General features: G+C 35.8%; 1 protein-coding gene across 37 annotated transcripts in view; it reads left to right on the top strand.

Moving 5' to 3' along the window:
• LOC117417766 (neurexin-3) overlaps positions 1-15,902 on the top strand; it is a 299,691-nt gene that overhangs the window by 84,680 nt on the left and 199,109 nt on the right. For all 37 annotated transcript variants that reach the window (XR_009307701.1, XR_009307700.1, XR_009307699.1 and 34 more), the window contains 2 exons: positions 6,643-7,081; positions 8,737-9,120. Coding sequence is in view for 34 of the 37 variants with exons in the window: in XM_058991756.1 (XP_058847739.1) it covers positions 6,643-7,081; positions 8,737-9,120 (823 nt within the window). In the remaining 3 variants the exon portion in view is untranslated. The remainder of the gene's footprint in view (positions 1-6,642; positions 7,082-8,736; positions 9,121-15,902) is intronic.

The following is a 15,902-nucleotide window of genomic DNA, read 5'->3' as shown; positions in this document are numbered from 1 at the left end:
TTTTTAAGGACAAAAAAACACCAATGAGATATGCGCTGATAAGAGATTCAAAACTATTTTAGTGATCTAAACAGCTGCAAAATGTAAATCCCAAAAATCATAACAGGGTATTAGATAGCTTTGGATTGGTTGCATGGCAATTACCATTGAATGAAAATACGTGTGATGTGATGTGGAGAAGAAGATGGAGAAAGAACCTTTTGGGCCTATTTAAACTAATATGGAGTACAGACTGGGGCTATAACTTTGCTTTTATGATTACGCTATTATAAACATTATTTTAACACAGCAAAGTTAGACTCATTTTACAGTACTTGTTCAAATTATTCTCACAGAGAATTGTGCAGCTCAGTTTGGATTTCCACAGTCATAACTGTGAGTGAGGCCAACCTTAAATGTTTTTGGATGCATATTCTTTGAGCACTGCTGAATAAGACTACAAACATAGTATAGAATGCTGCTTGTTTCAAAGCACATCAGCATTTGGTGCTGTGTAAGCTACAGTACATCTGCCACTTGTATTTAGTATTTTTGGGGTTATTCTAAACTGGTAACATTAACTAAACCCACAAATGCTTTACATCTTTCATGGTAGCCTAGCTGAAGTATGATGCTGCTCTCCAATATGTTTCAGATCTCAACAGTTCCTTTGTAAAGATGCTTAGAGACTCACATGGACTCATATGTTACTTTGAAAAACTATAAGGAATATAAAATCTATTCTCTAGGTAGTAGTCTGGTTATTCCATTATAGCTGCTGCATTGAGAGCATTAATCTGAGCTTCCTTTAACTTGCTATCCCCGGTGACCAGCCCTGCTAATTATTACAGACCCAGCTCTTTCCACAGTTAGACAACATCACAGCATATTGTACACTTTCCATAATACTACATTACTGAAATATGTCATGATCCATCTTGTGTAATACTGGCTAAACATAGGGGCTGCCCTACTAAGCCATGTAGGATTTTTTTATGAGGAATCAATCCATAGCTCACTCAGTTTATCTGTGGGGATCAGTGTCTCTCATATCATTAAGTGAATCGTGCGTAGCACTGTCACAGAGATCTGACAGATGGGTAAGCCTGCACTTGTTCCAGTTGATCCATTTGGATCAGCACAGTCAAAAGATAATTTTTAGAGCTATGTTGGAATAAAAATCTGGAATGGTGAAGAAACATCTGTGGCTTTTAGGTTGGCTTTGCATGCAGAGTATTATTATTTATTTCTTAGCAGACGCCCTTATCCAGGGCAACTTACAATTGTTACAAGATATCACATTATTTCACATTATACAGATATCACATTATTTTTACATACAATTACCCATTTATACAGTTGGGTTTTTACTGGAGCAATCTAGGTAAAGTACCTTGCTCAAGGGTACAACAGCAGTGTCCCCCACTGGGGATTGAACCCACAACCCTCCGGTCAAGAGTCCAGAGCCCTAACCACTACTCCACACTGCTGCCCCAGTATCTTAATCGCCCCTATCTGCAGACATTTAATTGAAAAGTTCATGTTTGCAACCTTATAAAGTATGCACACAAGAATTAACTAAATCTATTTGCAGGTTTTGCCATGTTTTTGACAATATTGTGCAGTAGAGAAGAAACAAAGAAATTATGCAATACATTATACAATACAATCAAATAAATAAATAAATATAATGTAAATGGCATTAGCTTTTTTGTTCATAATTTACAAACTAATGAAAAAATAAGTTATGAAAGCAAAATGCTTTTGGTGTCACAAGGCGGGCATTATTGATTGAATAAAGACGTTATTTTTTATTGGATCAAATTACAAAATTTCAAGACAACACCGTTCCTTCAGGTGAAAGTGGGTTTGAGAAGAAATACTGACGATTAACATACATTTGTTTAAAACAAATAAAACCAGAGCTGGCATTTTCAGAGTATAACATGCACCCTTTTGCTAATTCTAGGAGAATATCTGCGTAATGTATGCTATTTTCAGCATGATGTCAAATGACAAATAAAACAATCAGGGACTGGACGCATCTTCCTGCTGCCACTTTTGTAGTCAATCCGAGACTTAAAAAAAACAGCAAAAAAAGAAACAAAACATTGATTAAGATTTAGTTTTTGAGATTGCAACATTTCAGAACAATCTATACCCTGTTGTGACTTATTACTTTAATTATATTCTATATAGCTACAAATAACATCATATGTTTTTTTTACCAATATGTTTTTACAGTGTTTGCTATCATTTTTAATTATATACACAAATATATACATGCAGTTTGGAAACAAAGATGCCAGTAGCTTTGATAGTATAACATGTAGCAGTAAATGTTTCAATATTTTGCCAAGCAACATTCACATTACTTGTACCTTAGGTGTAATAGCGTGAGCAAGAAAAGTAAAAATGAATACATAATTAATAGTACTTTTCTAATGTGGCCATACTTAGCCACATTGTCTAGATTAGATACACAGTTGTACTACTAAAAATAGGTATACATGTATACAAGTGAAAAAAGGCATAAGCCACACAAATAAAAGGAACTGCAGGATGAGTAGATAGAGATTGCATTATACTTTCCTGTTAAATAATTGAAAAGAAGTGAAAGACATGCTTAACTGTCCTCTTAATGGTTCTCTAAATAGTACAGCATGGTTCTTTAAGGCAGTCCACTGCGCTGAGCTATACAAATGCAGTGTTTTTGAAGCCATACTGTGCAAGGCACTTTCTTCTCAGTTGTCTAGTTTGTATGGTAAGAAATGCATATCCTGTATCCTAGTTTTAATGCAAATATTAGCAGAAAAACCTTCAACCCAATTGACAAGTGAATAATCTATAACAATTTCCAAGTTTTATAGTGTTTGACCCAGAAGTCATTAATTCCTTGAAAGTGGTGAGGGGGCCTGTAGGCAAAGATTTATAGGTGTAGCAGACAGCTAGAAATGATTAATGCATGTGTCAACAGCCAACCAGTGAAGCTACACCAGAGGAAAGTTTTACTGATTGAAAACTATGCTTTACTGTGTGGAAGGAAAGGATTTATAAATTGGGAAATCTCCTCTTTATGCTGGGGTTGAGGGATAGAAATTTCAAATGTACAGATTTAAATTGTATATAGTTTTGGAAGTGTGTGAAAGGATTAACAGTTTTATACTTGGAAGTTTATTTTACACAAGCTCCTAACATGTTACACCAACAAAAGCTGTACTTTAAAACTACTTCAATCTCATTATATATTGGCTCTATATTTAATAAGCCTGACAGGGAAACACAAGGCAATTCCCATTGTTCCTGGTGTACACCCCTATACAACACTCTTTTAAAACTGCTCTTCCTATTAAAGTGGATGCAGATTAATCAATATAACAATAACAGACTGGCAGACATTTCTAAACATGTAGAAAGTTAAATTGATATATATTGAAATAAATATAAAAATCAATCTTATTAAAATTATGTGTCTGGGTCAGAAAGATATAATTCAATAGCTGAAGGTTTGGGCTCATCACTACAGCACAATACAGTATGTGGCATTATGTAAAACGTGAGGGCTCAAAATGATAATAGCACATAGTGAATACATTGCAAAGTATGAATCTGTGTCAGGAACACTTCTGCCTAGCCTCGGTGATACCAGTAATATGCTGCGGACAGCTTGATTTAGATAATGAAAAAACCATCAAGTGCTGTAACATCAGTACATAAGTAAACAGGAACAGTATTGTAATAAAAAATAATCCTCATTGTCTGATTACCAGCTGTAATCAAGCGATGTGCAATAGTTACAAGATTACAGTTTATTGCACACAGTACACCTTATGCCTTATGCTGTCAACAAGTTGGTTCTTTACTTAATAGTAACTGCAAACAATGTAACTTCAGAAAATGGAGTGTTCCAACTGCTTCTGTAGTACGTTTACAGTTAAGTTGACACAACTCTGATGTACACATTTCTATTGTAATATAGGCTACAGGAACTGCTTAATTAATGTCAGCTGTCCTTCTATTGTGAAACATACAAATAGAAACTTTTTGACTTAATATACAATAATATGTTCACCAACTGCATCAACCTGTTTTTTTTTTAGAAACAGACTTTGATGCTGCCAGTCCAATGCTTGTCATCTGACTTTTCCATTCCCATGGTAACGAGCTGCTGTCACTGAATGCAGTGTCCTACAGACTGCTTGAAAATGTGAGCAAGAAGGGAGGAAGGGAGCAGACAGAGATGAGTTTAAGAAAGGCACTGTATGACAAAGTAGGGCAGATAAACTGAGAGATCCGAGTAAAAATAACATGGAATGAAGAAAGTAAGCAGGGTAATCAACTGATAAAGCCCTCTGAGAATGTAACACGTGATTGTCATTGTCTAGACAACCCCCTTCTGTCTTCTATAAATATAGAAGCCAAAACTTAGTCATGAAAATAAATGACCTTTTCACTTGATCTTTTCACTTGGGAAGTCAAAGGCTAAATAGGACAAGACGCCCCAGTCCATATGCATAGATCAATTGAAACTGTGTAATCTGTTGCAGGTATTAGACTTGGGAATATTTCCAAGTTCAAAGAGCTGTTCTTTGGTTTGCTCAATAGTGTGTCTCAGTGGAGAGGTTTACACATGAAGTTTTTTTGTTTTTTTTTCTTCGAGCAAAACAACTCATCTCATAATCCTGCATGCAGAAGGTTGTGTTCTCCTGAGCAGGTCAACCAAAGATACAGTTCCATAATCCGAAAATAGCTCTCATACAAGAATGGGAGTAGCCTAGGTGTGTGTGTGTGTGTGTGTGTGTGTGTGTGTGTGTGTGTGTGTGTGTGTGTGTTTATTTTTTATATGTCAATTTGAGCAGTATTTCTTAAATGTCCCTGAAGACCTCCAAAGGGAAGTTTCTGTCTTGTTGAATTCATCAAGATACATTTGTTCTCAAGGGGGTTCTTTCTCCTCCCCAGCACTGTATATGTTTGTTTGTTTTTTCATCTCCCTTTTAATCAAATACAGGCAGAAAATTATACATATTCCATTTTCTCTTGTAAGAGTGGTATCCATTGTGTCAATCAAATATAATACTAGAAGTACAGTAGGGACATTTAATTGTCTGTTACCTATGTGCAGATAGCATACACAATATACTGTGATTACAGATTGCTTTAAAATATCAAGTAGATAATGAAACCAAGTAGAAATTATTTTGGAAGGCGTATCTTGTGTATCAGTTTTCTTAATGAATAATAGCTTAAAATGTGTCAGTTCCTTACACCAAGCCAACTTGGGTAGTGGAGACACCGATATCTTAAACAATTAGCTTTGGATGGATTAGAGTACTTTTCAGTATGTTTAGATCTTATTTATTAACTAATGAACATGCATTGTACAATAAGTGGATCAATACATTGCACTTAAACAGAGCACTGCGTCTTCTCCTATTAATAAAGTGAAGGAGTCATTAATACCTGAAAAAAGGCCCTTGAGAAAGTTGTGTTAGTATTTTAAGCTTAAAATAGCCATCCCTGTAAAAATGAATTAAGCCTACAAAGTGATCTTTAAACGACAAGGGGAGTACATAATGGAAGTTGTAGTGAGCGAGGCAGTTCAATCTACTGCATGCATACCACCCCTGATTTCACAGCATCATCTCTACTCAAGAATTGATAGAATTAGATGCATTTAGTCAATCCAGAACAACCTCTTCAGGTAGGCTAGGGTGATTTATCTTCACGTATTTTAGGATTATCTGGACACTAAAAGAGGAAAATCAGCTGGAGGTTGACAGCTACTCACTCAAATAGCATTACATTTAAAGAGAACAGTGTGCCTTTAATGCCAGGCAGTCATATTCATGGAATTTACATTCCATAGCTTTTGTAAGAATATAACTTTCACTGCAACATGGGAATGAATTGCCAACCAAACATACAGCTATGGTCAAAAGTTTTGCATCACGATATAGAATTAACTAATTTTGCTTCATAATGTTACGTTAGCATATTTAATTACATACTGCTTTGTAGTTTTCCATATACTTAACCAAAAAAATGGACAGAAATGGAAAAATGTGACATTTCATAATCTAACATGAAATACTGTACTACTATTATGGCTTCCGGTACTTTTGCGATATCACATTGTAGTTTCTTTGATTGCAGGATGTTAAATGAAATATCGAAATGATGTTGTTTTTTTATTATAATTGATTTTTATTATGTTTCAATCCTGAAATTCTAGGTGATGCAGAACTTTTGGCCATAGCTGTATGTCTCTATCAAATAGTGTGAAAACTAATTTTTAAAAAAAAAATTAAAAATGACAGGTCTCATGTTGCTTGCTGCTATTGCAAAATAAGACAATGTTTTGCCTTGTTATTAGCATAGCTATCAGGGCAAACAGACCTGAATTCATGTGACAGTTTACTGAAAGACGTTTACCAGTCTCTTCATGCTGTTTTATCCCAGCTTTGATAGAAGGCAGAACATTGATACTGTTTACATTATGGTGGAATTAACTGTCCTTGTTCTGACATTTAGTACTGAGCACAGTAACGCTTCTCATGATCAGTTACCTAAAACTGCCAGCCAAGACAAACCTGGGATGGACACGTGATAGATTTATTTAATAAAGCATGACCTTGTCTTCATTGAAATCCTTCTGTTTGACAGGTTGTTTATAAAAACAATGATATCAGATTGGAGCTGTCGCGTCTGGCCAGGATCGGAGACCCCAAAATGAAGATTCAAGGAGATGTGGCGTTTAAGTGCGAGAATGTAGCCACCCTGGACCCCATATCGTTTGAGACCCCGGAAGCGTTCATCAGCCTCCCCAAATGGAACACCAAAAGGATGGGCTCGATCTCCTTCGACTTCCGCACATCAGAGCCAAACGGGCTTATTCTGTTTACTCATGGGAAACCCCAGGACAGGAAAGATTCCAGAAGTCAGAAGAACACTAAGGTCGACTTCTTTGCCGTGGAGCTACTGGACGGCAGTCTGTATTTGCTATTGGACATGGGCTCTGGCACTATCAAGGTTAAAGCCACCCAGAAAAAGGTGAACGATGGAGATTGGTATCATGTGGATATACAGCGTGATGGAAGATCAGGTACAGGCTTTTATCACGTTTTCACTCTATCAATTACTTACATGTCTAGTCTTCTACAAATGTCCATGTTACCATAGAAACACCCCTTTATAAACAAATAATGTCTGTTGATTTATTATTTTATATTATTGCATTTAAAATCAAATTCCAATTCAATGTTGCCATTATTTCTGCGCCAACATACTTATAAAGCATATAAATTGATAGCAATTGGAAAATAGGGAGCTGTTTTTTTTTCTATTGAGAAAGGCATTAAAGATAAAATTAGATTTAACCTAGAAATATGCAAGGTTGTTCTACAGCAATCTGTTGTTTTGTCAAAATAGGTATTTTTATTATGGTTGATTATTTGAGCAATGTGCTGCATTTTGATTAAATCGTATTTCATCAACTAAAGGCAGGTAGTTTGCCCGCAAGTTAAATTAAAGCAAAGCAATTTATTATGTTATTACTTGAGATAAACAGCAATGTACTGCAAGAGACTACTGAATTATTATGCACTCCTGTACAGCTTCTGTCAAACCTACTGAGAGCTGTAAAACTATGATAATTACTGTAAATGGGGGATACCTGGTTTTTGACAGAGTATAAATCCATTTTAATGCAGAGGCTAAACATCTTGACTAATTCTCAACTTGACACAGCTGTGCTTTTGTGGATCATAAGACTGTATTGCGTAACAAGACAGAGGCTGGGTGCGAACCGTGGACCACACGAACCGACAACAGCACAGTCTGCAAGTCTTACCCACTTAGCAAAAGGCCTGTCTGTATTCATAGTTATAGAGCTTTTAACCTAATCTCAGACATGGCTCAGAAGCCGTGATTTCAGTGCATCCCACTTGCGTATACACTTGCGTTATAGAGGTTTTAAGTGATGGCATCCCGATTCTCTGGTATTCGTTATTGCTCCTGGGTCTTTGAGTCTGAAACTCACTTTTCTGTCAGTGGTCAATGACTGCATGTTGCTACATCTGAGGGGCTAATGTGACCTTTTGAGAAAAGAAAGGATATCAGTCAACATAACCCATTCGATAAATATGAATGGGTAATGTGTTATCGTAAGATAGACTATGTACATTGCCATGTAGTGCCGGAGCTGCTATTTAAACTTAAATCTCTCCCAGCGCTTGAATCAAAATTAGTTATAGAAGCTCTAATAGTGCTGCTAAAAAGTACACAAAAGTAACCTATTCTGATCCTGTACTGAAGCTACATGTTTGTATAGCTGAATCTACAGAATGCCCACAGGTGCCTATCCTCTTCTTATTAAACTCTTCTTGCATTATATATGTTGAAGCTACAACCATCAGGCTTAGCAAAGTCACTAAGTCATAGAAGCCTGCAATGCTGCTTGTCCATACTCCCCAAAGGGGCTTGTGTAAAACTTGTGAATCTACTACATTGCTGTTTGTGTAACATTTATTGTAGACTATAGAGACTAGTTTCTATAGTCCTTGATTTTTTTCAAAGACTTCTGCATCAAACAATAAGAATACATTGACTACATTAATAATTTTGTATGTATTTATTTATTTGTATTAATCCCTGAGATTTAAAAGTTTAATTTAAAAAATAAACAAACAAACAGTTTAGTGCATTTAAAGAGAACAGTTAATATAATGTCTAGCTAAATTTTATGTCTTTTTTTTTCAGGTACCATATCTGTAAACAGTCGTCGCACCCCATTTACTGCCAGCGGTGAAAGTGAGATTCTTGATTTAGAGGGTGACATGTACTTAGGTGGTTTGCCAGAAAACCGAGCAGGGCTCATCTTGCCCACAGAGTTGTGGACTGCAATGCTCAACTATGGCTATGTGGGATGCATCAGAGACCTGTTTATTGATGGCCGAAGCAAAGATATAAGGCAGATAGCAGAGGAGCAAAACGGTGCCGGAATAAAGCCATCATGTTCCAAGATCACCTCTAAACAGTGTGAAAGTTATCCATGTAAAAACAATGCAGTATGCAAAGAAGGCTGGAATAGATTCATCTGTGATTGCACTGGCACTGGCTCCTGGTCCAGAACCTGTGAAAGGGGTAAGTAAAGTAACTTCTGCGATTGTGTTGTTATTAAGGCTAGATTATGGATCAAGTCAGAACCACCAGACTGGAAGCTATTGCAGTTTACACTGGTGCCCCAGTGGTGCTCATTGACATATGCACTAATGCTTCCTCACCAATTCAAACACTGGTGTGAATTGCATACCGAGTTTCAAGGACCAGCCACTTTTTTTCATATTGGAAATGTGACATATTCCCTTTCAATGTGGGTACAATTGTAGATACAATTACAAAAGGTTTACAGTATCTGAATATTTCAGATTGTTTTTTGTAGATTTATGAATATTTCACATGTAAGATAGTCTGATGATATTTAATTGGTTAATAATTTACCTGTTTTATTTGTATTGAAGAATAGTCTTTGCAGCTCTTAATTATAACTTGGTACAGAGATTATCTAGCCATCAATTTAATGTATACAGGTAATTGGTATACAAATTAGAGATCTAAATGTGATATTATATTGAAAAAAAATTATGAATTAAAAAAACAAAACAAAAAAAAACGTCAAGGAAACATTAGTTTCTTAAGAATACTAAGCAGTGTTGGCATATAAATAAATTACTTACCCCACGATCAGCTCCAAGCAAGAATAGCTTGCTGTCTCACTTGCTTAACCTTAATCCTAGTAACAATCTAGTCTGTTATATAGGTATGCAAAAGCTATGTAAAATAAAACATTTTTTTTGCTGTTAATGATAACAATAATTTATGACAGAGTTGTCTTTTGCAGTAATACAATCTATAACTCAATGCTATTTCTAGATGTCATTGTGACCTCATGATGATGATTTGTTTTTATGATTTTTGTTTTGACATACAGATTTGGTAAGATGGTTTTCTGCAATTAAATTGAGTTCTGAATAATCAGCGGATGGTGTCAGCATGAAAGTATAGGATTTTGTTTGTTTGTATTTATCTGGATCGCATATGGCAGAATGGTGTTTCTGTTAAATTTCCAAACACTGACAAAAAAAACCATCTACTCTAAAGTACTAAAATGCATACAGGTATCTGTATTATTGTGTATTGGCCTTTGGCTTTGACACTGCTTCCCCATATGTAGACATAAGTATCATGGATGATGTTACATATGGAAGAACCTGGAAGTGTTTTAGGAAGATACTAGCTCTCAATTATTTTTGAAGTTATGGGCCTATAATAGGGGGGGTGCCAGTGACGAATTAAAACAAGCACTGAAAAGGGGCCATATATTTGAGAGATCAGATCTCATATAATTCAAGATGTATTCGTGATACTCGCTGCACACACAGAACTGCTTTTCTAGTTTAGTAATGTGGGGCCAAATGTAGAAAAAAGTGCAACAACGCCAATAAAAATGCTATATTATCTTCGTGAGGACTCCTGAACCACTGTAGTTATCGACCTTTCTTGACATTTCTCCTGGTTATCTAACATCAACAAAGACTATATATACAATGTCAGTCAATGGTTACTGAGTTATGAGCCTGCAAAGTGGACATGAAGCCAGAAATGGCATCCCTTCAGCTCCCCAAAACTCAAAAGGGATAGCAGATACACATCTGTGCTTTTAATGTCACAAACCTATAAGAATTGTAAAATACTGTTCCAGTGTACGTGAATATGTCACACTTTATCCTTAGAAATATTTAGTTAGACTAGCAAGGCTTACATACAAGAAATATTTGATGGAACAGCAATCAGCTGTTTCTTTGTAAAATATCATCTAAACTATGTACAGTATCTACACTATTGTATACAGAATTATATTGGCAGTGTCATCATAATACACCAGGTTATTGTTGGAATTATCTTTTGCTATTTAATAATGTTTTCAAAAGGACATGGTTTTGTATTCCTAGGGCAATATACAGTCTTAACATTCCTGAGCTTACATGTATAACAAATGCTGAGGTGATGTTGTGTGAACTTCCCTTATGGGTGTGTTTGGGTTGCTAAGATATATGTAAGACACTGGAAATGTGAATCAGTTTTTTTCATAAAGATAGTGTAGCTTGCAAAGAGGGGTAGGGATGGTTCAGGGTAAAAGCTGCAGTGTAAGGGCACCCTTACAACAATTTGCCATGGTATTCTGGAGTGTAACCATGCATTTCCCATGGTTATACTATGCATGTCCCATAGTTTACCCTTTACCATGTTTTTTTTTGTATATTTTTTACCATATCTCACTGGTCTTTACAATGCTTGCCTATGATTTACCATGCTTTCAATGCTTTTACTATAGCCAACATTTATAAGGGCAGTAGACATCTTTATTCCACATCACCAAATAAAATATAATATGTCAGCTTGTATTTGCTTGTTCAAATGAGTATCGCTCCCTGTGCATTGTGTTGCCACACCTATAGACTATTGAAACTGCAAACATGCGTAGTGATTAAGCTGTGAATCTAGTTGTAGTTTTTCTCTACACCATCTAGTGGTTATCTGCAGCCACTTCACCAACAGAATGCTAAATATGAATCATGTACTGGATCTTGGGACATACTGTAGTTTCAAGCACTTAAACTTAGAAAGAAATTAAGATCTCTAGAGGGCATCCAAACCACATGTATGTTTCTTTGAATGCTTTGTGTACACATTATATATAAACAAAACTGAGATTCGTGTTGGATATATTCAGTAAGAGCTGTTAATTTACAGGGCTTTAAAAACAAACAAAAAAATCTAGTATCTAGAATGTAATATTTAAAAACAAATAAAGGCCATTTGACAAGTAAGCAATGTATCACTTTAAAGTGGCCACTTCATTCTGAAATAGTTATATACTAGTTTACTAGTTTAAAGAGTGAGTAGCTAGGTTCTGAAAAATATAGCGTTACACGTCCCCACGTGTTGCCACAACTGTTTAAATAACGTACCTGTAATTTTTCTTTTCATTGTTAACATCCTGACAACTTTTTACATGTAAATTTACAGTCTGTTTTCAAAGTTCTTTTCAAAATGACAGCTCTAGTGCACTGATAATGTAAAGAGTATTGCCCACATTGTCAAACTGGTAACACAGCAATAACAATCCATTATGTGGTACAGAAAAGAAAAGCCAGAGTACTTGTGTTGTTATGCTTTTTAATTTTTTTTTTACTGCTGTTCTTTCAGTGATTTAGAGGATAGATCTCAAACCCCAGAGCACTAGAGCTGTCATTTTAAAAAGAGCTTTGAAAGAGACTTTAAAGTTATAAGTGCAAAAAGTTGTCAGGATGTTAACAATGAAAAGAGAAATGACAGGTAGATTATTTAAACAGTTGTAGCAACACATGGGGATGCGTAACGGTATATTTTTCAGAACCCCACTACTTACTCTTAAATGACAGGCCTATATTTAGATTTCTATGGGCCCTGTTTTTAAATATTCACATAACCACTTGACATTTGCTTCACATTTTATTTTAAACTATGCCACACACAAAGCCATTTTCAGGGTTGGTGCTGTGCAGCTGTGGACCCCTTGTATGTTCAGGCAATTACAGTTCTTTGCACCTTTTGCATAATTTATAAATGAGGCCATGGTGTTAAACTGCTCTGAGCAAGTGATTTTAAAGCCAAAAACACAAGCTGAGCCACTAAAAGGGTCTTAGGACTCAAGAGGGAAATGCACATCATAAAGATTATTTCTTATTCTTATTATACACTACTGCAGTACCTGGGGAGTTACACGCTATACAAGGAAATCTTTTTTGCAGTGTGCAGCGGTGGAATCTGTTGGAAAAGAAAATGAAGAGAGGGAGTTGTTTAGAAAGAGAGTGTTCCCATATTATGAAATATCATCAGAGCTACAATGCCAGTCTCCCTACAATGCAACTATTTCTACTGAAATATAGCGGAATTATATCCTCACCATGAGTGTGCAAGTACCATTTTCAAGAGAGAAAACATATAGGCTGTTGTTGTTTTGGAAAGAAGTAAAGACACACACAGATTGTGTATTATTATTATTGTTTGTGGAAGATTGTCAAGGATGAGGAATGAACATGTAATATCATGTGTGTTACATGGCAGGACTGCAGTGCTGAACTAGCTGCTCTACTGAGCAAAGTATCTGCCAGTTCTAGAAGAGGACAGTAAACTTCTGCACATCCTACACTGTATCTTCATATGTCATTGTGAAAGTAGGTGTTTTACTCCCTAGTTAGAGAGCCCCTTTGCTTTTAATTAGACATGGATTACCTACTGTATAAGTAGAGGTAATGGCAAGCCAAATGACCTCAATCCATACTGTGTATACTGGATTTCAAAGATGATTAGATTGATCTGGCAGAGTACTGCAATAAAACCCTTTGGATGTGTGTTTAGTTTTATTTATTTATAGGTGGACCTTATATGTTGGGCTACCCTGTATATTTGCTGTTCTATTATATTTACAGGTGTTTGGTGATGCATATGTATGCACCTCTACTGGGTTTTATCAAGCTAATACTTTCCCTTAGCTCAGTGTAGCACAGCAAGGAGATTTATGTGAGTTTGCTGCAGCAGCGGGTTTCAGACTGCTAGCTACAGCACTTGAGTTAATCGCTATTGATTCTGGTACTGTGAAGGTCACCTATCCTGGCCTCAGGCAGTGCAGGAACCATAATGTTCCACAACTGCTGCAAACTGCTACCATCATGCTTAGCTCTTACTACAAACCATAAGAGCAGTGACAATTAATATAAATACTGCACTATCCAAATAGCCCTCAATTCAGCTGAGATGCATAGCCAAAAGTAGGTCTCGCTGTAATCTGTGTTTGGTTAGTGCACTGTACACTGCAAGATGTCAGTGGTGTAAGACCACATAGTTGATGATTCATAATGTGAAGTAGCATTTCTAAAAATCATTCGGGCACCCATCAAGTAAAGATTTGTTTTGCCTCCTGCTTCAGTGCAGGCAATACTGGTACATTTACGTTGAAATACATTATTTGCGAAAGGGTTACAGATGAGTAAGCTGAAAGGACAGAAAATGTTTTTGGTTATTCAAATTCAGACCCGAAAATATATATATTTTTTGGATCCGCACCGGAACCGCAAACCGCGAAAAAGTTAACTTACCGACCTGAACCCGACCCGCTTTTGCATTCAGCTGTTAGATATTGAGAGACATGTGATGTAAGGTTTTATATTGTTAAAAATTGTACGTTTAGTGTGTGAGAAACCATTTGTGCTTGCTACCAAAAGTCCTCTAGTGGCCTAATGGAGGTCTCTCTACGGAAATTACGTGATACCTCCTTAGTGCACAGTATCTGGAGGGTAATGTGTTACAGCAGCTAGACATTCATCTTACTAGACACTTCAAGGTTTAGAGCTTTGGTTTAAATAGTAACATTAGCCTTCAGTTCCTTACATATAGGACCGGTGCATTTGTCTGGTATAGAATTGGGCAGTATAAAGGTAGAAACATGATGCAGAATGGCTGAAAATACATTTTGCAATCAATATCCATAATAAAACATATATATTTTGTTCAACTAAATGGTTGGGAATGATTCATGTATCAGATCAGTGACATTGTCCTTCAATATCATAAGATCCCAAACATGTCCTCCACCCATAACACCCAAAATATGTCACTTGCAACCAGAATATTTGAAATGTTTTATGCAACGTCTATACAAGCAATAAAAATTCAAATAAAGGGACACCTAGTCTGGAATAAATGAAACATTTATGAAAAAAACATAGCTTTCTATTTCCATTTCTAAGTTTCCACATGAGTCCTAATTCAGGTTTTTATATAACCCTTTGGATATCAAATATTGAATAACCATACAGTAGTTCTAATTAGATGCTTCCTATGTCTAAACATAAGCACCACGTTTTTACATCTCTGTACAATAATGAGAAAAAAAGTTACTGAAAAAAAAACAATAATGGAAGGAAATAATGTATATTGAATTTGTCAAGATTTTGAATTGTGACAAACGACAGTAGAAAAATGATGAGCAAAGCACATTGTCGCATAGTGGCTAGATATTGACTGCTGTTTGCTATAGTCTTCTTTGTTTCATTTATCTAAAACAGTTATCTTTTGCTGAACGTTAAATAATTGTCACATTGAGCAGAATAATGAGTTTTATATCTCACTTTCTATCTCCTGTCCTGAGTCATGTGTGAGGCACGCTTACAAAAGGACAAGGCTTTTGATTTTTGTTGTTCTTTCTGTTTTTACCCTTACCTTAGTTGTCAAGGTTGTACTGTGCCATATTAAAGATAGCATTAAGTGGCCAACACAGAATGTGTACCAAACATGTTAAAGTGCTTTGGGTGACGAATGGATAAGGCAGAGAAAGGAGTTGTATAAAATACTGCTATACCAATAGATATTGACTATTTCAGAGTTAATGGACTGGTAGGAGAAACAAGAACATTGCAGACATAAACTGAAAACATCTAATGTGAATACAGATTAGGGTTTAGTGATGTTTTTTTTTTAACATGCTACAAAGTCAGACTGACATAATGTAAATTAGTCATCAGTAGCCATTCACACTCAGTGGTTGTCCTTTAATCTATGTTGATGTTTTACTTTGCAGTAGCTCTGTAGTGCAATGACTGCATTCTGATCTGTCACTGTAGGTTACTTGCATGGCTGAGAAACCATCTATGGCATGGTATTCAGTACCAGTCCTCCCTTGTACATGCAGTAATATGAGCTCAGGGGAAGATTTATATATACAGTATATATATATATATATATATATATATATATATATATATATATATATATATATATATATATATATATATATGCTATGCAGATGCTTAAGGATCAAATTG

Source organism: Acipenser ruthenus, chromosome 18 (assembly GCF_902713425.1).
Source record: "Acipenser ruthenus chromosome 18, fAciRut3.2 maternal haplotype, whole genome shotgun sequence".
In the NCBI taxonomy this organism is placed as follows: domain Eukaryota; kingdom Metazoa; phylum Chordata; class Actinopteri; order Acipenseriformes; family Acipenseridae; genus Acipenser; species Acipenser ruthenus.
Note: the sequence above shows the minus strand (reverse complement) of the source record. Positions and strands in the feature narration are given on the sequence as shown.